Genomic DNA, 21906 nt, shown 5'->3' on the forward strand with positions numbered 1-21906 from the left:
AAACCTTTTATTTTTTTTTTTTTTTTTTTTTTTTGAGACGGAATCTAGCTCTGTCGCCCAGACTGGAGTGCAGTGGTGCAATTTTGGCTCACTGCCACCTCTGCCTCCGGAGTTCAAGTGATTCTCCTGCCTCAGCCTCCCGAGTAGCTGGGATTACAGGTGCCCGCCACCACACCCAGCTAATTTTTGTATTTTTAGTAGAGACGGGGTTTCACTGTGTTGGCCAGGCTGGTCTTGAACTCCTGACCTCATGATCCACCTGCCTCGGCCTCCCAAAGTGCTGGGATTACAAGTGTGAGCCACCGCGCCCAGTCTAGATGGTATTTTAAATCCTATGTAAAGTTTGGGAGTACAGATATCCTCAATTACTTTGATTAAACAAAACTCTGCTTTCTTCTGAGGAGCAACCCATCTCATTTTAAAGAGGCAAGGACAATGACTTTGTAAAAACTACCACCTCTTCGTACTTGTTTGGTTGGGTGGATGGGGCTAAATGAAGTTAAGTCCTTACGATGCATGTATCCCATTCATCTTTTAAGACATGGTACTTGAAGCCTCAGTATGGAGAAGTACAATCTGCACTAATTACCACATTACTTGGATTGTTTCACCTAGGAGCAATGTCCTTCAATTTGCTTAATATTTTCCCTCAAGTCCATTTCTGCTTCAAAGTAGAACCACATTAAATTTTTCTATTTGGTGGATTAGTTTTGCATTAACTTTTTCATCCTGCTATGTGGCTGAGTGCTTTAAATATTGACACTGTTAATCATACCTGAAAAAATGCAAGGCGAGACTCAGAATGGTCAGGTTTAATAACTTTTTTCTTTTGTACACCTCCTGAGAAACACAATACCCAATCTCTTTCATAGGATAATCCGTTTAAAACCTTACAACAGAGCCAACAAGCTGACCTCCCAAAAACAACATATGCATGGTCAAAGCCACCACAAACCATTCATTTGAACATTTTATGCTAATTGCCTCTTTCTCCCTTTAAACACCACAGGCTACATGTATTGATAACAAAGTTAATGAAAACAAATTTGCACGGTCCCTTTTTCAAATGGCAGTCAGGTTTGAACTTTTCAATTCTGCATGTGCTGATGTGGGGAAGGAGGTATGATGAAGAACCAAAGCTGCAATTAGAATCCTTTATTTAGGACCCATCTCCAGCTCAGGGGTTACTCATAGCAAAGAGAATGCATTGTATACTACTAAAAAAGAATCCCAACAAAAGGCATGATATTTCCATTCATTTTGCAATCAAAGGGGAGGAAAAAAAATCCAAAAAGTACATCTGTGACACTAAAAGCTAGATATAAAATGGAAAGCACAGTTAGTTCTTCAGTATAAAAAACAAGTAATCCAAATAAAATTTGAAATTGCTCATGTACCTGTGCAGATTTTATAGAAGGTTTCTGGGTTAAGAATGACTACATTTCAAAGAAAGGGAAAATACAGTAACCAACTGAAAGGGGACAAAATGGAACAACAGCAAGCTTGTCAGCAGCTCATTCATGCCAACGCCATTCTCAACATTATTTTATCCTCAAGCAAGTTTTAGGTGATTTTGCTCTAATTCTGTATCAGTATCACAGATCCTAAGAAGTTAGGCAATCTGGCCCCTCAAATCCAGTAACCAAATTTGTATCTACTTGGCGCAATTATTTGGGAGCCTTCCTAACTGTAATTACCTTAATATTCTGTTCTGTTGGACTCACCTAGACAAACCAGATTCACATTTAACATTCCCCTACCTTTCCCCGCCTCAAAATCATTTGGGGAAGAAGAAAGAAATCTAAAGAGAGTAATCAGTCCACTTTTCATATCCCTTAATCCCAAAGCCACTCTTACTCAGAGAATTGAAGGCAGGTTTTTTCTAACTCACAAATTCAACATAGCTTCTGAAGGCTGGTATGAACCTTGTAAATGAAAAACAAAACAAAATTGTAGTCCAGGTGTAGTGGCTCATGCCTGTAATCCTAGCACTTTGGGAGGCTGAAGAGGGTGGGCTGTGTAACTCCAGGAGCTTGAGACCAGAATCCCATTTCCACTAAAAATACAAAAAATTAGCCAGGCCAGGTGGTGTGCACCTGTAGTCCCAGCTACTCGGGAGGCGGAAGTTGCAGTGAGCTGAGATTGCGCCACTGCACTCCAGACTGGGTAACCGGAGTGGGACCCTGTCTCAAAAAAAAAAAAAGAAAAAAAAATTGTAATCCTATAATATCTATAAATATATTGCTTAGTTCTTTTTGCCAATGTTAATATGAAGTGCCAAAATAAAATGTACACCTCATTTCTCTTCCTACCTACATTAAGAAAGGCTACGCACTGTAGAAAGACCGTTAATGGAAAACCATTATCACACTGGTTAGTTACTGTAGATGATTACCAGTTACAGAGATCCAGGTATAAAGGCTAATCCTTTTATGTTTTTTAAGCATTAATTTAACCACAGTGGGCAGCCGCTTAATGTAAAATATAAAAAACAGGGCCGGGCGCGTTGGCTCAAACCTGTAATCCCAGCACTTTGGGAGGCCGAGGTGGGCAGATTGCCTGAGGGTCAGGACTTCAAGACCAACATGGTGAAATCCCGTCTCTACTAAAAATACAAAAATCAGCCAGGCGTGGCAGCGGGTGCCTGTAATCCCAGCCACTTGGGAGGTTGACACAGGAGAATCATTTGAATCCAAGAGGTGGAGGCTGCAGTGAGTCGAGACCGCACCATTGCACTCCAGCCTGGGCAAGAAGAGCGAAACTCCATCTCAAAAACAAACAAACAAACAAACAAAACAGGGGAAAGGAAATTACGATTTCTTGTTGGCCAATTACATGTCAAGCATGGTGCTAAATGTTTTCAAGCACTGTAAACCACCTAATTGTCCCGAACATCATTTCATTAGAGGTGTCTAATGATCAATGGTAAATTCCCCTGTGCTTTTATGAGGTTATACTTGATTTACCTGAGATACAAAAACAAAATCACATAAAAGGGAGCAGCCTAAGATTTGGTTGAAGCCAGCATGTTGGCCCACAGGAAAAAAGTGATAGTTGACTGATTCCTATCTGTTAAATCCGGACATTCATCCACATGTGCTCTGGGTGCTGAACTATTCTGTGCAAACACCACTTCCGTTCTCCAGAGACCCAGTGCTGCTACAAGGCTGCTGCCCGGAAATGAGCACGCCACCATTCTGATCAACTCTGGCTCCTTTTTATTCAGGAAGCATACACTAATTCTTTTTATACATTTTTTTTTTTTTTTACATTCCAGAAATAAGCGAAAATAGCAGTTTTAAATATGTTACAAAGTTGGCTTTTCAGGCTTAATAAGCTTTTTGAGAGAGGGACCAGCCAACTGACCTTTTCATCAAAGCACCAATGTATCTTCAGTCTTTTACCAAGCTCTACCACAGCTGTGGTTGCCTTGGATGTGCTGCACATCCAAACCGTGTGAAAGCTATAATGGAGAGTTGCTGTGAGTCTCTCTGCAAGGCACCAAGAACAAACAGTTCAAGCTTCCTTTCTTCAGATTGAACCAAAGTTTTTGAAACTTTCAACTGCTCTCTCAAGTAGTGCTCTCTCAGCGTGAAGACTAGAATTTGTTAAAACCCATATATCACAAGATACAGTAAATCACTTCCAATATTCTGGAAATCACATGGTAGAAGTTATAAATAAATGAACACTAAAATTACTTTAAGAAACTTTTACATCATTTAGTTGGTAAGGACATTTACGTGTACAGCACAATTTATTGTTAAACATTCTATAACTGGCTCTACACAAAGATGAAAATAGATTAATACAAAATGATCTGACATTTTCAGTAAATCTGGAATTAAGACTGGATTTTTATTGTAGTCAATATCAACTTTACATATTGTTGCAGGTTGCTGTGCTATGCCCTTTAAAACGAGAATTTCTCGGGGTAAAATTCCATTTGGATATGTGTTCTTGCTTGTCAAACTACTAAAATCTGAGGGACACAGCAATATCAAAGACACAAACAGTAACTGCACAATATCATCTGCTGGATTAAGCTAATACAAGTGGACAGAATTCTTTAGGTTCCAATATCTAATAAACCACTATGTGAAATGAACAAGGTGAGACATCTTATGAATATACTCTGCAACCGGAACATGTAGCATTTCTTTAATTCAAAAATCTGCCTCATTAGGCATTTACAAAATAAATTAGTAAGATCTCAATTTGCTTGAGGCATAACAAGCTCGTAATGGCCCACTTGGCCTTCCTGTTTGAGCTGATCTAGTAGGTCTTCCTTCCGTCTTTTTCTACCTACCACCAGGTACCTATCATGGCCCACCCCATGAGACTTACTCTTAAGACCATACTTCTGGGCAATCTGATGTATTTGCTTCCGTTCGTCATTAGTCAGCTCTCTAGAGAAAGTCAAATCTGTGTGGCTCTCGGAGCGGGCATAGTTTCTGATGATCTGTTCAATATCTCTCTTGGCAATTTTATTCACCCTCTCTACATCCAGACCAAGCCCTTCCCGCTTATGCTGCTCTTTGACTGAGATAGGCTCCCGTATGCCCTCACCAGATTTACCTAAACCACCACCAGTCCAACCCATCTTTCTCAGAAGCTGATTTCCAATGTTATCTTCTTTGATTTGTTGTTTGTAAGCCTCCTCTGCTGAGCGGCCCTGAATTTCATTTCTTGAAATCACATCTTCAACAGCTCCTTTCTTCAAGTTGTTAATGACAGTTGGCTGGGTCTTTTTGAGGGTTTTCACAGCTTCCCCAGCAGCTTCATATTTGACAGTTTTCTTCACCCCAACTGCTTCTGCAATTACTTCACTCTCTAGAATCACTTTGCATTTCCAGCGGAGGCCTGTCATCCTTTCATAGACATACTCAACTGTCATTCGGTTAAACTGAGCTGTGTCATTCAGCGTGCACACGGGATTTGAAGAATTCTCATAAACTACAAGATCCTTTATATCTTTCTTCTTTCCAGATCCTCTGGGTGAAGAGCCTGTATGGCATTGTGAACTTTTGACAGATGGATATGTGGGCTGTGTTTTTTGAAGAATTTTCAAAGCCTCGTCGGCAGCTGCATGTTTACTTGTTTTCTTGGTTCCATAACCTTCAGCTAAGCAGTGATCTTGTAAAAACACTCGACAACGCCATGTGCGATTTGGCATCATCTCATATTTGTATTCAATTGACATCTTGTTGAATGAGGCAGAATTGTTAAGGATACCAATTGCATCATTTGCATTTTCTGTAATGACAAAATTGGTCCAGTGTTTGGCAGAAGCATTAAAAACTGGCTGCCCGGAAGCATCTTTACCCAGCACCACCAGGTCTTCTGGTGGTTTCAGAGCTGGAGGAAATTCATAGGAGGACATGCCAATCTGACACACCACGAGGTCCTCTCCAAACGTATGTTTGAATTTCCGCCGGACAACTCTAACTTCAATACGTTTCTGCAAGAGTTTTACAGCTAGTTCTGTAGCTCGATCCCTGGACCCATTCTTGCTGCCAGCATAACCTGTAGTTAAGTAGATATTTTGGCATCTAACTTCACAAGCATAGCCATCAGTTAGAAGTTTTTTATTTTTGGGGATGTCAGCAGGAGGAATTTCCTTTAAAGGAGCATATATATACTCAGGATTTGTCTTACATGCCTGAATACAACGAGTTAACATATATGTATAATTAATTTTATCAGATCCAGAAGTCATCTCTGGATTAGAAAGGTTCTTCCAGATTGTCGCCGTTAATTTTTCAATAAAATACTGCTTCTCGGCTACCACGGACTCGGGAAATGTCTGTGATGGTGAAGGCTCAGGAGTTGACTGAGAGTTTGCCTGCTGTGATGTGCTGCTTGGGGCAGGGTTCCCACTGTCAAAATACATGTTGGCTGCTACAGGCTGGTCTTTTGTGAGAATGAATCCTGATGAATCACAATACTGAGAATTCCCATCTTGTATACTGAAAGAGTCTTGAGTATAATCTTGGTAGATGTCTCTTGGCATGCTGGCAAAATGTGTTTGTTCATTTACCTCTTTTGTTTGAGGGCCATAAGGATCTTCCTGTCTTTCATCTTTTGAACTACTAGCTACAAAATGTACAGGCTCAAAACGAGGTCTCGCATGGAATTTGGAACCGGCTTGCTTTTTAGGAGGATTTTGACCTATAGAATGAGTGAAATTTACAATTCATTAAAATGGGAATATTTCAAAAGAACCAAACAGGAAAATAGTACCAACCATATTATTTGCAAGTTGCATTGTTGGTACAAGATACTTCCATCACAAAAACTTCACATCATTTGGGTGAAGGGACTCAATTATCAATGTAAGATTCCAGCATAAGGAGGGATGTTCCCTGTCTTTCCACATGTACGGGAAGACCCTTGATAGAAAATATACCATTGAGTCAAGTATGCAGGTCACCACCACACATTACTGGTAGCTGCTTTTGCATCAAATGAGCTAAAGCACAGGTGAAGTATACTCTTCACTTGTGCTGGAAGGTGAAGTGGACTGGAAGATTGTTCCAGTACAATCTCATACCACCCATGCTGAAAAGCTCACTTAAGGATTGAAAATGGGAAAGATGGTTCTAATGCAAGACAGATGATGAGCAGAGGCAGTTACAAAGCCTTTCTCTTTTGTATCAGAGGTGAGTGACTCTGTGATGGTGCTTTACATAGTTGTGACTAAAAATCAAAGAAAAAGAATGATCAAAAGTTTTCAACTTCAAAACCTCAGCTCTGACCCATTCATCACAAAAGGGTGTTTGCTCTATTTTCTTTCTAGAACAAACAACAGCTGGAAACTAATGATTTATGTGAGATGCCAAATTTAAAGCTATAGATGAACTCTGATGAGGCTATACTAGACACTAGAGCTTCCTCCCTGTAACACTGCTCAGTAGAAAGCTCGTCCATCCCGGACCCATCCAAGAGGATTTAGGGACTTAGATGCTCAAGTGATCACAGGATAAGATTTTATTTAGAGGGCGGTTCCATGGCATAAATTTCAAGGACTGCATAATAATATGATTTCGATATTCTTAGTTTTCAATTCTATTTAGCATACTCAAAAAAGTGTATATAACTAAAAGCTAAAACTCTTTTACCCGTAAGAACTAATATTACCAATGTTATTTGAAATCATATACCACACTCATACCATTTTTGAAAGCCATGTTTCTTCAAATCCCACCTTTCAGAAACAAGTATACTCACCATCACATGTTGAGAGGTGGCGTTTTTGGCCTTTGGAAGGCTTGGACAGCACCAGATCATATGAAGGCATCTCCCCAATATCAATACCTTCAGCCATTTGGAGAATTTTTTCCATCAGGCGTGGGCTGTACCTATTTAAGTTAATATAATCTAGAGTTAAAACAGGTAAGGATGTCTTTTTTAAAAAGCTTCAAAATAAGCCAGTCTTATAATTGCTCCCACAAGACTTTATCAACAGGGTATTTTGGCTATAAAACCAAAGAATCGGCCCTAAAATATTTACCCATCAAATGAATAATTATGTTACTAATTAGGAAATCAAGATTTTTTCAGCATAAGACATACAAATATAAACTCAAAAAATTTTAGCAAAAACCTTATCTTTAATTTGAATTGAAAATATCAGTATAAATTCATGATTTGTTTTGATTGTGGTCTCTACCATTTCTCTTGAAATGGAATCAGGGTCCTTAGAGAAGTGGCTGATTCTAAGTCTGTGGCAGGAAATGTCTAAGGTGAGCCTGAGAAATCTTCTAGCACCTAAAACCAAGGAATCTGTCAAAGATCAAAGGGGTTGTGTCAAATGGACTCAGAAGCCAATCTGAATAAACTCGTACTGGCAAAGTGAGCCAACTAAAATATCGATAAGAACAATGATGGCAATGGATTGAAACACATCAAATATGTTGAAAATCCATTAGTTCATAATGATACTTACAAACTATTATTGGTCACCTTTGAAGGATGGAAGGAACCATGTCATTATTCTGCAAACAGGTAAATATGAAAGGAAGAAAGCAAACATTTATCCTGCATTTTCCTGTATAAACTGTACTTAGAGCAACCAAAGAGATGATGAGGAAAATATCTTTTATAGAAGCATTCCAGCTAATAAATGAAGGAACGATGGACTACTACCATTTCGTAACCTATAATAAAATAAAAAACGATCATCAGGCGGGTATGGTGGCTCACATCTGTAATCTCAGCACTTTGGAAGGCCGAAGCAGGTGGATCACTTGAGGTCAGGAGTTCGAGAACAGCCTGGCCAACATAGTGAAACTCCATCTCTACTAAAAATACAAAAATTACCCGGGCATGGTGGTGGACACCTGTAATACCAGCTACTCAGGAGGCTGAGGCAGGAAAACTGCTTGAACCTGGGAGGCAGAGGCTGCAGCGAGCCGAGATCATGCCACTGCACTCCAGCCTGGGCGACAGAGCTAGACTCCATCTCAAAAAAAAAAAAAAAAAAATCAACCAACCAATCAATCAATCAATGGCTGCTAAACCTATTAGGTGAAAAGCTAATGGAGGAAGAACTCAGTCAGACCCAAGCAAATATTCTCAATTGATTACTGACAAAGGTGCCAAGGCAATTCAATGGATGAAGGATAGCCTTCTCAACAAACGACACCGGAACAAGTGGGCATCCATAGGCAAAACAAAAAACAAACAAACAAAAAAAACACAAAACTCTACAACCTAAACCTCACACCTTATAAAAAAACTAACTCAAAATGCATCATAAACCTAAATGTAAAACTATGAAACTTTTATTGAAAAAAACACAAGAGAAAATCTGTGGGATCTAGAGCTAGGCAAACAGTTCTTAGGCTTGATAGCAAGCATGATCCATCCATAAAGAAACTGGTGATAAAACGGACCTCACTGAAATTAAAAAGTTTTGGCTAGGTGCGGTGGCTCACTCCCATAATCCCAGCACTTTGGGAGGCCAAGGCAGGTGGATTACTTTAGGTCAGGAGTTCAGGACCAGCCTGGCCAACATGGCAACACCCTCTCTCTACAAAAATAGAAAAAAAAAATAGCTGGGCATGGTGCTACACACCTGCAGTCCAAGCTACTTGGAAGACTGAGGCAGGAGAATCACTCGAACCCGGGAGGTGGAGGTTGCAGTGAGCCGAGATCGCGCCACTGCACTCCAGTCTGGGTCTGGGTGACAGAGCGAGACTCCGTCTCAAAAAAAAAAAAAAAAAAAAAAAGTAAAAATTTTTGCTCTTGAAAGACTGTGAAAAGGATGAAAAGTCAAGCTGAAGACTGGGAGAAAATAGTTGTAAACCACACACTTGACAAAAGACTAGTACCTAAAACTCAACAGTAAAAAAAAAAAAAAAAAATCAAATTAAAAAATGAACAAAAGACATAAACAAAATATTTCACCAAAGAGGAGAGACAGATTGGAAATAAGCACGTGAAAAGATGTTCATCACTAGCCAGCAGGGAAATGCAATTTAAAAATCACAATGAGGTATCACTATACACTTATTAGAATGGCCAAAATAAAAAAGTGACAATGGCTGGGCACGGTAGCTCACGCCTGTAATCCCAGCACTTTGGGAGGCCAAGACAGGTGATTCACGAGGTCAGGAGTTCAAGACCAGCCTGACCAACACGGTGAAATCCCGTCTCTACTAAAAACACAAAAATTAGCTTGGCGTGGTGGCATGTGCCTATAATCACAGCTCCTCAGGAGTATGAGGCAAGAGAATCGCTTGAACCTGGGAGGCAGAGGTTGTAGAGAGCCGGGATTGTGCCATTGCACTCCAGCCTGGGTGACACAGCAAGACTCCGTCTCCAAAAAAAAAAAAGTGACAATACCAAATGCTGGCAAAAATGAGAAGAAACTGGATCACTCAGACATTGCTGCTGGGAATGTAAAATTATACAGTCACTCTGGAAAACAGTTTGGTAGCTGCTTATAAAACCAAACATCAGACTGGGTGCGGTGGCTCACGCTTGTAATCCCAGCACTTTGGGAGGCCAAGGTGGGCGGATCACCTGAGGTCGGGAGTTTGAGACCAGCCTGACCAACATAGAGAAACCCCTTCTCTACTAAAAAGACAAAACTAGTCAGACGTGGTGGCATATGCCTGTAATCCCAGCTACTCGGGAGGCTGCGGCAGGAGAATCGCTTGAACCCAGGAGGCGGACGTTGCAGTGAGCCAAGATCGCACCATTGCACTCCAGCCTGGGCAACAAGAATGAAACTCCGCCTCCAAAAAAAAAAAAAAATCAGTTACCACTTGATCCAGCAATTGCAATTACACTCTTGGACATTTATTCCAGAGAAATGAGAACTTATGTTCACACAAAAACCTGCTTTATTTGTAACAGCCCAAAACTACAATCAACCCAGATGTCCTTCAACAGGTGAATAGTTAGATTCTGGTACAAATACACTATGGAACACTACTTGAGACAAAAAGGAACTTTTTTTTTGAGACAGAGTCTCTCGCTCTGTCACCCATGCTGGAATGCAATGGCGTGATCTCGGCTCACCGCAACCTCCGTCTCCTGGATTCAAGTGATTCTCCTGACTCAGTCGCCCAAGTAGCTGGGACTATAAGCATGCATCACCATGCGGGGCTAATTTTTGTATTTTTAGTAAGACCCCTGTCTCACTAAGACATGTGAGACTCAACATGTCTCACCATGTTGGCCAGGCTGGTGTCAACCTCCTGACCTCTCCGCCAGCCTCAGCCTTCCAAAGTGCTGGGATTACAGGCATGAGTCACCACACCTGGCCATCTCTTTGTATTATTTCTTACAGTTGCATGTGAATCTATAATTATCTCAAGAAAAATTTCAGTTTAAAAAGCTGATTGGGGACTTTATCATCTTAATATCACTAAAAGTGGGACAATGAAACATGTACCCCAAGATGTGATACAATAGGACATCATGGCACTATCTAGAAAGCATTATGGCTCTCCAGAGAATTAAACCTGAACCTAATCAAGTTCCTGACTCCCAGAAACATGTGAAACACCACAAGAATGGAACTATCCAACTCCAGAATGAGGGAACAGTATGTGACAGCCCAGTCATCAAATAAATACTGTAGAATGAAAATAAAAGAGGGAGTGGCTATAGGTTAAAGGAGATGGATCAATCAAATACACTGTATAGACTTTGTATCATGAATGAATCAAACTGTAAAAAGACATTTGAGACAAATGAAGAAAACGACATGAAAGAGGCATTGGGTGATTTTTAAGAAATTACTGTTAATTTTGTTGAACATGAATAATGCAATCGTAACTCTATTTTTAAAAATTCTTATCTGATACAGATGTGTACTGAAGAATGTACAGGTGAAATGATGTCAGGATTTTAAAAAATATACTCCAGACTAGTGCCCACAAAAAGCTAGGGCAGAATAGATGAAGGAAGAAGGGTAGTATGGCAGACTGCTGATGATTGCTGAGTGATGGGTACATGGGATTCATTAAACTCTTTTCTATTTTTGTGTGTTTGAAATTTTAAGACAAAGCTTTAAAATATACAATTAAAAAATGTCTCCTGGCTGGGCACAGTGGTTCATGCCTGTAATCCCAGCACATTGAGAGGTAGAGGTGGGCAGATCACTTGAAGCCAGGAATTCAAGACCAGCCTGGACAACATGGCAAAACACCATCATTTCAAAAATAAAAAATAAAAAAACAAATGAAAAACATAGCCAGGCATGGTGACCCATGCCTGGAGTCCCAGCTACTTGGGAGGCTGAGGTGGGAGGATCACTTGAGCAGGGAAGGTCAAGGCTACAGTGAGCTGTGATAGCACCACTGCGCTCCAGCCTGGGTGACAGAGTGAGACCCTCTCTCTCTCTCTCTTTTTTTTTTTTTTTTGAGAGGGAGTCTTGCTCTGTCTCCCAGGCTGGAGTGCAGTGACACAGTATCAGCTCACTGCAACCACCACCTCCTGGGTTCAAGCAATTCTCCTGCCTCAGCCTCCCAAGTAGCTGGGATTACAGGCATGCGCCATCATGCCTAGCTAATTTTTGTATTTTTTTAGTAGAGACGGGGTTTTGCCATGCTGGCCAGGCTGATCTTGAACTCCTGACCTCAGGTAATCCACCCGCCTCAACCTTCCCAAAGTGCTAGGATTACAGCATGAGCAACTGCACCCGGCTGAGACCGACTCTTTTTTTTTTTTTTTTTTAAAAAGGCTCCTTATGAAGATTGACTGCTTGATAGAATAACATTTTACTACAGAGAAACAGAAACAGGAGCTCAAGTGAAGTGTTTGTTATCACGGTTACCTGTTCTCCCTTCCTACCTTCAGAGCCTTCCCCAGCCTAGGACCAAAAAAGAGATTTCTGGTAGCATTTGGGAAGAAAGTTCTGAAAATGAGTAACTATCACACCTTTACATGAATCAGTTCTAAACCAGAAGGAGGGTAACATTTTCCATTTTCAGCAGAACAGGTTGCACACCCATCACGTATCATTCCACGCAAAACAGAAGTCAAGGCACGGTGGCCTCCCCGACAGATTGCTGGAAGCTAGCTCAGTTGTAACCTGCACTTTCTATTGACAACTGTTGCTGCTAAAGCTAGCACGAGTATTTAAATACCAAGAGTAATTTTATCTTCATTGACTCTTATCTGAACATCAGAAAGCACAGTCTAAAACACAATATGGCTGGGCAGGGTGGCTCACACCTATAATCCCAATGCTTTGGGAGGCTGGGGTGGGCAGATCACCTGAGGTCAGGAGTTCAAGACCAGCCTGGCCAACATGGTGAAACCCCGTCTCTACTAAAAACACAAAAATTAGCCAGGCATGGTGGCAGGTGCCTGTAATCCCAGCTACTTGGGAGGCTGAGGCAGGAGAATCGCTTGAACCCGGGAGGCGGAGGTTGCAGTGAGCTGAGATGGCACCACTGCACTCCAGTCTGGACGACAAGAGCGAGACTCTGTCTCAAAAATAATTAAAATAAAATAAAATAAACACAATACATTCTACATATCACTTCCATTCAAACTGGGGAGTCCCATTTCCAAAATATGAGATAAAAACAAAAGCCGGGCACATGTGGCTCACACCTGTAATCCCAACACTCTGGGAGGCCAAGGCAGGTGGATCACCTGAGGTATGGAATTCGAGACCAGCCTGACCAACATAGACAAATCCTGTCTCTACTAAAAATACAAAAATTAGCTGGGTGTGATGGCACATGCCTGTAATCCCAGCTACTTGGGAGGCTGAGACAGGAGAATCGCTTGAACCCGGGAGGCAGAGGTTGCAGTGAGCCGAGATTACGCCATTGCACTCCAGCCTGGGCAGCAAGAGTAAAACTCCATCTCAAAAACAAAAAAAAACACCATGAAAATGAGATGAGTCTATACATCTTAAACTACTAATCCCACGCCTGTTACCAAAAGTGGCCCTACAACCAGGCAACTTACCTTGAATTCCAGTCAATATTCTCCAGACCTTCAGTTAGAGCCTGATTCCAAGTACAGTGTACAACTGCGAATGGCATATATGTCTTACGGTGTGATGCACTTAGGGCTCACTCATTCATGCTCACTTTTCTCAGGTTTCTTCCAGCATTAGTAATTACTCTACCTACTTACTATACCCTATTCATTACATCTGCCACAAAATTCAACTTCACCCATAGGCCATAAAAATAAGTCTTTGCATAGGTTGCTGATACAGTTCTCTGTCCTTTGCTATGAAGTCATAATACTGAAGAAGCCCAGCCAGCTTGAACAATAATGAAAAAGACCATATAGTACCTAACAAACACTTCACTATTCAAAGAACAATGTAAATATGAATCTGGAGTGTTTAGTAAGACCACGAGGCTTCTACAATTATTCAGAGTAGCTATCCAAAGATAAAGAAGTGGTGCCACATATTTAAAGTAAGCCAAGGCAGTAAAGCTTTTATTATTCAGTTTCTCCAGAGTCTATTTTTTAATAGTGTGTTTTAAAGTAACCCGTTTAACACCAGGAATTTTAGAAAATCCACCAAGAAAAGCACCTACATTCCCAACCACTGGCCGGGAGCGGTGGCTCACACCTGTAATCCTAACACTCTGGGAGACCAAGGCAAGAAGATCACTTAAGCCCAGGAGTTCGAGATCAGCCTGGGCAACATGGCAAGACCCTGTCTCTACAAAGGGGAAAAAAAAAAAAAAGCTGGACATGGTGGCATACACCTGTAATCCCAGCTACTCAAATCACTTGAGCCTAGGAAGTTGAGGCTACAGTGAGCTGTGATCACACCACTGCACTCCAGCCTGGGTGACAGAGTGAGAACCTATCTCAAAAATAGTAATAATAACTCCAACTACTGATAACTTCATCAACATGTTGGGTTTTTTTTAAAATTAATCTTTTTTTTTTTTTTTTTTTTTTTTTTTTTGAGACTGAGTCTCACTCTATTGCCCAGGCAATGGCACAATCTCGGCTCACTGCAGCCTCCGCCTCCTCAGTTCAAGGGATTCTCCTGTCTCAGCCTCCCAAGTAGCTGGGATTACAGGAGCACACCATCACACCCAGCTAATTTTTGTATTTTTAGTAGAGACTGGGTTTCACCATGTTGGCCATGCTGGTCTCGAACTCCTGACCTCGTGATCTGCCTGCCTCAGCCTCCCAATTTGGTGCTGGGATTACAGGTGTGAGCCACCGCGTCCCGGCCATGTTGAGGTTTATTTTTTAATGTTTTTTCTGTGTTTTCCATAACTCCCCATCACTATCAGGTTATCTATGTTGATTTGAAATCTGGTGGGGTTTTTTGTTAATTTACTGTACCATAAGCCTTTTCTCCACATCATTACCACATGAGTTTTAATGGTTATACAGTATTCGTATTATTGAATAAAATGTAAGATATCATTAAGGCAAGTCTAATATAGTAATTTTTTAAGATGCACACGTATTATATTTTTAAGTCTGCTAAGTTACCCTTTAGATTATAAATGCTTAAAAAAGAAAACCAGGCCGGGCATGGGGGCTCATGCCTGTAATCCCAGCACTTTGGGAGGCCGAGGCAGGCAGATCACTTGAGGCTAGGAGTTCAAGACCAGCCTGGACAACATGGTGAAACCCTGTCTCTATTAAAAATACAAAAATTAGCCAGTCGTGGTGGCGTGCGCCTGTAGACCCAGCTACACAGGAGGCTGAGGCAAGAGAATCGCTTGAACCCGGGAGGCAGAGGTTGCAGTGAGCTGATATCACCGGCTGCACTCCAGCCTGGGTGACAGAGCAAGACTGTCTCAAAAGAAAAAGAAAAAAAAAGAATCCCAAAATTCTGAGGTCTATGGTTCTCAAAAGTAGCTGATAGTATACCAAGCTTTTGGAAATCAGGATGTGACTCAACTATCCCACCATATCTAGCACATAAAAAGATGATTTCTAATGAACAAAAACATGTCTTCGTAAGTTTTACATCTCTGGACACAAAACAGGTGCATATATATGCATACCTATGAATAACATAAACCACTATAATATACAATGGCAGGTGAAATTTAATAAATATTCAGCAATAGATGCTTACAAACTTTTTTTTTTTTTTTTTTTTGAGACGGACTCTCGATCTGGCGCCCAAGCTGAAGTGCAGTGATGCTATCTCGGCTCATTGTAACCCCTGCCTCCCAGGTTCAAGTGATTCTCCCAACTCAGCCTCCCGAGTAGCTGGGACTACAAGCACCCATCATCACGCCTGATAGAGATGGAGTTTTACCACATTGGCCAGGCTGGTCTCAAACTCCTGACCTCACGTGATCTGCCCGCCTCAGGCTCCCAAAGTGCTGGGATTACAGGCATGGGCCACCAGGCACAGCCTTTTTATAAAACTTTAAAAAAATATATTAAACTGTTCTACTAAGTTCAAACAAAAAAGCTGAGATTTGAAAATTAAGCAAAGATTAAGGTTTCCAAGTATAAAATTGTTTATTCAAAACTATTCATAAGGAAAACTAATTAAAAAAAAAAAAAAACTATTCATAAGACTTGGGCCAGAGCCTGGTGGAATGGCTCATGCCTGTAATCCCAGTGCTTTGGAAGACCCAGGTGGGCGGATCACCTGAGGTCAGGACCAGCCTGGCCAACGTGGTGAAACCCCGTCTCTACTGAAAATACAAACAAAATTAGCTGGGTGTGGTGGTGCACGCCTGTAATCCCAGCTACTTGGAAGGTGGAGGCAGGAGAATGGCTTGAACTTGGGAGGTGGAGGCTGCACTGAGCTGAGATCACGCCATTGCACTTCAGCCTGGGTGACAGAGCAAGGCTCTCTCAAAAAAAAACAAAAAACAGGCCGGGCGCGGTGGCTCAAGCCTGTAATCCCAGCACTTTGGGAGGCCGAGGCGGGCGGATCACGAGGTCAGGAGATCGAGACCATCCTGGCTAACATGGTGAAACCCCGTCTCTACTAAAAATACAAAAAACTAGCCGGGCGTGGTGGCGGGCGCCTGTAGTCCCAGCTACTCGGAGGCTGAGGCAGGAGAATGGCGTGAACCTGGGAGGCGGAGCTTGCAGTGAGCCGAGATCGCGCCACTGCACTCCAGCCTGGGTGACACAGCGCGAGACTCCGTCTCAAAAAAAAAAAAAAAAAAAAAAACAAAAAACAAAAAACAAAAAAAACGCTGGCGACAGTGGCTCATGCCTGTAATCCCAGCACTTTGGAAGGCCAAGGTGGGCGGATCACCTGAGGTCGGGAGTTCCAGACTAGCCTGACCAACATGGAGAAACCCTGTCTCCACTAAAATACAAAATTAGTCAGGTGTGGTGGTGCACGCCTGTAATCCCAGTTACTAGGGAGGCTGAGGCAGAAGAATCACTTGAACTCAGGAGGTGGAGGTTGTGGTGAGCTGAGATCGCGCCATTGCACTCCAGCCTGGGAAACAAGAGCGAAATACTGTCACAAAAAAAAAAAAAAAAAAAAAGAAAGAAAGAAAGAAAAGGAAAGAAAAGAGAAGAGAAAAGAAAAAGAAAAAAAGACTCAGACCAGGCACGGTGGCTCACTCCTGTAATCCCAGCACTTTGGGAGGCCAAGGCAGGTGGATCACTTGAGCTCAGGAGTTCAAGATCAGCCTGAGCCACACAGGGAAACCCCATCTTTATCAAAACAACAACAACAACAACAATAACAACAATTAATGAGACTCCTGACATCATAAGTGAATAACATATACCCAGATTACTGATAATCTTTCAAAAGCTCCCACACCCATTTCATTAGCTAGTGATTGCTGCACTCTCCCTAATATGTGCACAGTTTTGCAACATGAGCCCAGCCAGCATCTACCTTCCAAACACCAGTCTTGTATCAACCAGGAAGAGACAAATAAGGGAGCAAAGCTGGTTTCATTTTAAGGTATATTTTATCTATTAATTAATGTCTTATCAAAGGTAAATAGTAGGCCAGGATTCTCCTTCTAATCTTATTGATCAACGACTGGAAAACTAAATGCCCCAGTTAATCAAACTGCTTTATTAAATATAAAGACACTATCTACAATTTTAAGTAAAAATCACACAGTTCTTTAGGCATTCATATGTACAATTATTTAAGTGCTGCAGGTGTAGTTGGTCAGAAAACTGAACTAATTTTTCACTAGCTACAAATCTTAGAAATTGCTTGCAGAAAAAATTCTTGGTTAAGTTGTTTACTTGAACGGAACAGACAAATGAAAAAACGAAGTGAAACAATTTTAGCCATTTGAGCTTTCTGGTTGCCTGGACAATGAGGGAGAAAATGATTAAAAAACAGAATAGAAACATTTTTATTTTATCCTAAAAAGCAGTGGTTCTGAGAGTGCTGTTCTCTGGATCAGCAACATCGGCATCACCTGGGAACTTGTCAAAAATACAAATTGTGAGGCCCCACCTCAGACCTACCAAGTCAGACACCCTGGGGCTGGGACCCAGCAATGTGTTTCAACAAGCCTAACAGGTGATTTTGATGTGTACTTAAGTTTGAAAACCCCAGTTACAGAGTCAAGAAGATACCCAAATTTGTTCTGTGGAAATTGCCACCATCACCAAAAGGAATGAAATATGTTCTGTTTCCCCGCACATTTGAGTTCCTCCTGGCTTGGTCTTATGATGAAGGAATTTTCAAAGATTTATTTGACCTAGAAGTTTATTTCAGCCCCAAGTAAAATGGAACACAAAACATTTTGCCAGAGGGAAAAAAGAGCAAGGAAATTTCTCTTTGCTATTGGTTCACAGCCTGTTCCAAAAGTCAAGTGATAAACCTTGAGCAACAAATCAACAATTTAAGGCCACGTGCAGTGACTCACTGCTGTAATCCCAGCACTTTGGGAAGCCAAGGCAGGCGGATCACCTGAGTCCAGGAGTTCGAGACCAGCCTGGCCAAAATGGCGAAACCCCGTCTCTACCAAAAATACAAAAATGAGCCAGGTGTAGTGGTGCATGCCCGCAATCCCAGCTACTCAGGAGACTGAGACATGAGAATAGATTGAACACAGGAGGTGGGGGTTGCAGTGAGCCGAGATCATGCCACCGCACTCCTGCCTGGGCGACAGAGCAAGACTCTGTCTCAAAAAAAAAAAAAAAAAAAGAAAAACAATTAACAATTTAAGTTTAGAAAGAGCTATTTCACCATGTATTCTGCAGTTCACTTGAGAGAAGAGTATTCTGTCACAGAAAACAAGAACTCTGCCAACATCTACATTAACATCAACAAGTATTGGAACACAAGTTTTACCCACCTGAAGATGAGAGGTAACATAAAGCCCATCTAAAGTGGAAGACTGCACTTGGTCCCTAGCTTCCAAGATTCTTCATTGGCCCTTCCCTTTCTCCTATATGGAAGCTATCAGATATAATGCAAACATTACTTTTCAGTTAAGCTATTTGATAATGTAATGGCAATTCTTGTATTAACTAAACTGACTTAGCTACAATGTAACATGGTGACTATAGCATACATAGTATCCACAGATGCACCTGAGTGCACACACAACAGCCTGCAATGCTTGAGCCTTTAACACCAACTACCATTGGCCTACTTTGTGTTTTTAATGCCCTGCTTATGTACAAGGGTGTTGTTCTTGGAATTAAATCCTGAGATATAGTGATGTGGCTTATGTCAGTTACTTGCTTTCACTCATGATCCATCCTTCCCAAATATGGCAGCTGTGGCTCAGTGGAAAGAGCATCAGTCTGGGCATCAGAAGACCTGGGTCCTAGCCCCAGCTGTAAGACCTTGGACACGTCACTTAACTTCTCGGCCGCCACTGATTTAGCAGTAAAAATGAGACGCCACCTGATCCCCCAGGTTGTTGTAGGAAATGAAATAAATATTTAAAATGTGTTATACATCATAAAGCTGTATACATCCATTCACTCCACACACATTTATTGAGCAGCTATTATTTAGCAGGCAATCTTCTAGGCACTGAGGATAAAGGTGTAAACAAGAAAGCAAACTCTCTATCCCTAAGGAAGCTTCCATTCTAGTGGGAAGATTTATTAACACAAAGGACGGTTACCCTCATTCAAGTTTTTGTTTTTATTGTATTTTAAGGATTCAGATTCCCGACAGCCTTCTGTGGTATGATGGAGACTTATGATTATAGGATAAAGGTAACTTTCGAACTCAAGAACAACATTGTTAGGCAAAGGTCAAGTAGATTTATCTGACTTGTTTAATAACTAAGGCTTCCTCAGTTGTAACCAGTTCCTCCTAATCATTATCTCTGGTGGTAGAAATTATGCTAACCTACAGAAGACAAAAAAATAAATTTATGTGATGAGAGCAAAGTATATCACACTGAATGCCATGTTCAATAATTAAGGGCAGGAGTAGACAATCCTTTTTCTGCATCTGTTACAGTCACTCCTGGAACTGAACTGGCCAAAATTGACATGATCATATTCCAGAATTTCTCACCCTTCCTGATAAAAAAAAAAACAAACAAACTATGATTGCAGGAATGTCGAAAGAAGTCGTCTCCCAGTCTATCAAAGGAATGACTAGTATAGGGCCGATTTAGGGGTTCTGAAGGACAGAGGTCCAAGCAGCCTGCTCAAAAAAAAAAAAAAAAAAACTGCGTTGGAACCATACTGCAGTCTCCATTCAATGCAAAGAGCTTTCAAAGAGGCCTGTTCAAAACGTCACCAGGTTCTAGGAAAGGGGGGAAAAACAAACAAACACACACACACCCCCACCACACACACACACACCCCTAAAACCACACACACACACCCCTAAAACCTCACTCAGAGCCAAATGTTAATCCTTCTGATCCCATTTAGGGTAAAAAGAGGGCAATCCATTTTTACAGTAGATATATCCATTTCTTTGTTTGAGTCCAGACACATTATGCGCAAATCTACAAGCAAGGCTGACGCTGCTGCGGCTCAGAGAGCTGATACGTACCGCCTCCCCAGGAGAAGACAGTAAGACCCTGCTAGGGGCTGCAAGTAGAGGGGGGTGTTTTATTTAAGGGAAATGGAAAAAGAGAGTGGTCAGGAGGAGACTAGAACAGTGGGGTCCCCTCGCCCTTCCCCCACAACCCCAACTGTCGAATATATTCTCTGCGGATACTGCATGCTTGGAAGGCCCTACGCAGGTCCGAGATGCTGCTATTCATCATTTCCCACGTCCTCTAATACCGCCACCAACTACAACGACCATCTCTCAATAATCCTCTTCTAGGCGCTGCTTCATCTCCATCCCTGGTCCTGGAGAGGCCGCTTCCGCGATCTCTGCGCCCTACTAGCTGTTATGTCATGCCCAGCCACCAAAGTCGGCCACCCCACCCCCAGGGCAAGAGTGATCCCTCTAGTGCCCTCCAGCACCTCCAAATATCCAGCCTCCAAGCTATCCTACGCATCCCGCCCCCGTCCCTAACCCAACCACCATCATCGATCCCTCCCCACCGCAGTCCCTAACCCGATCCCCCATCACCCATCTCTCACCCCCGTCCCTAACCCGACACCCACACCTTACTCACCTGCAGCCCAGGAAGACGTGGTTGGTCCAGGCGGCGGAGAGGGCGAGGAGCTGGTCGAGGGCAGCCCCGGGATAGCTGTGCAGGTGCCGACAGATGAAGCTGCGCCGCAGAGCCCACTGCCAGTCACTTTCGTGGCTATAGCGCCACTGCTCCAGCACTGGCTCGGGCGGGGGCGGCGGGAGGGGCGGCAGCGGCGGCGGCGGGAGGGGGGGCAGCGGCGGCGGCGACAGGAAGTCGCCCCCCAACAGCAGACGTCCTCCAGCCATCTTCTCCGCCCCCAAGTAGGGACCCCAGGGACGAAGCCGACTACGGACCGCGAGCTAGGTAGCTAGCAAGCGGGCGGAAACGGGGGGCCTGTGGGAGGGGCCGGGTAAGGAGGGGCGCGCTGAGGGGCGAAGATCAACTCTCGGGGGGACTGGAGTGTGTGCGTGGGGGCCACCGTTAGGAGGAAAAGAGGAGCACGAGCTCGCGTCCCGACACCGGGGTGCACGTCCGCTGCACTCCTCCAACTCGTGGAGGAGCAGAAGGGCTTCCGCCGCACTCACTCGCGAGCCGGGGAGGCCGAGTGAGGCTCCGCACCTCCACGGATCTGCAGACCCACGCACTGCGCGGAGAGCGATAAAAGACCCCAGCACGCTCTGCTCCCCTCCTCTAGGTTCTAGCCTACCTACCCGCGTGCCGTCCGGGGTTGTGAGGCCAGTGCGCTTGCGCCGCGGCTGTTCCCTAACTTCCAAATCCCGTCGCAGAATCTCGCGCGACGTACTTTTTTCCCTCCAGTGACGACTACGGGCCTTTGACGCACTACGGTGACAAGCAGAGGGCGGGGACTCTAGAAAGGGAATTTAGGAAGGTTCTCTGAGGTTCGAGAATATGGTTGGAAGGTGCCCTCAGGTAGCCGTTGTTAGCCCACGGCTCGTCTGACGCTTTTCCCTGG

General features: G+C 42.9%; 1 protein-coding gene across 2 annotated transcripts; it reads right to left on the reverse strand.

The window, feature by feature from the left end:
- Positions 1-3198: 3198 nt before the first annotated feature.
- Positions 3199-21641, reverse strand: NKRF (NFKB repressing factor). Of its 2 annotated transcripts, XM_025373611.1 has the most exons (4): positions 20973-21125; positions 18723-18826; positions 7231-7361; positions 3199-6171 (listed from the first exon to the last, which is right to left on the reverse strand). In XM_025373611.1, exons 2-4 carry the CDS (start codon positions 18749-18751, stop codon positions 4214-4216), a joined length of 2118 nt encoding a protein of 705 aa, XP_025229396.1. In that variant the 5' UTR covers positions 18752-18826; positions 20973-21125; the 3' UTR covers positions 3199-4213. The 2 variants fall into 2 exon arrangements, with proteins under 2 accessions (XP_025229396.1, XP_025229395.1); XM_025373610.1 differs by lacking the exon at positions 18723-18826 and having other exon boundaries at positions 20973-21641.
- Positions 21642-21906: the final 265 nt, after the last annotated feature.

Source organism: Theropithecus gelada, chromosome X (assembly GCF_003255815.1).
Source record: "Theropithecus gelada isolate Dixy chromosome X, Tgel_1.0, whole genome shotgun sequence".
Taxonomy (NCBI): domain Eukaryota; kingdom Metazoa; phylum Chordata; class Mammalia; order Primates; family Cercopithecidae; genus Theropithecus; species Theropithecus gelada.

What these genes read in the sequence shown, in the direction of transcription:
- NKRF (XM_025373610.1), bottom strand. Translation starts at nt 21,238, where the DNA reads ATGGCTGGAGGACGTCTGCTGTTGGGGGGCGACTTCCTGTCGCCGCCG. An exon ending in CACGTCTTCCTGGGCTGCAG is followed by an intron (nt 7,362 to 20,972) that starts GTGAGTAAGGTG and finishes TAACTTAAATAG; the next exon opens with GTACAGCCCACGCCTGATGG. An exon ending in CCACCTCTCAACATGTGATG is followed by an intron (nt 6,172 to 7,230) that starts GTGAGTATACTT and finishes CTCATTCTATAG; the next exon opens with GTCAAAATCCTCCTAAAAAG.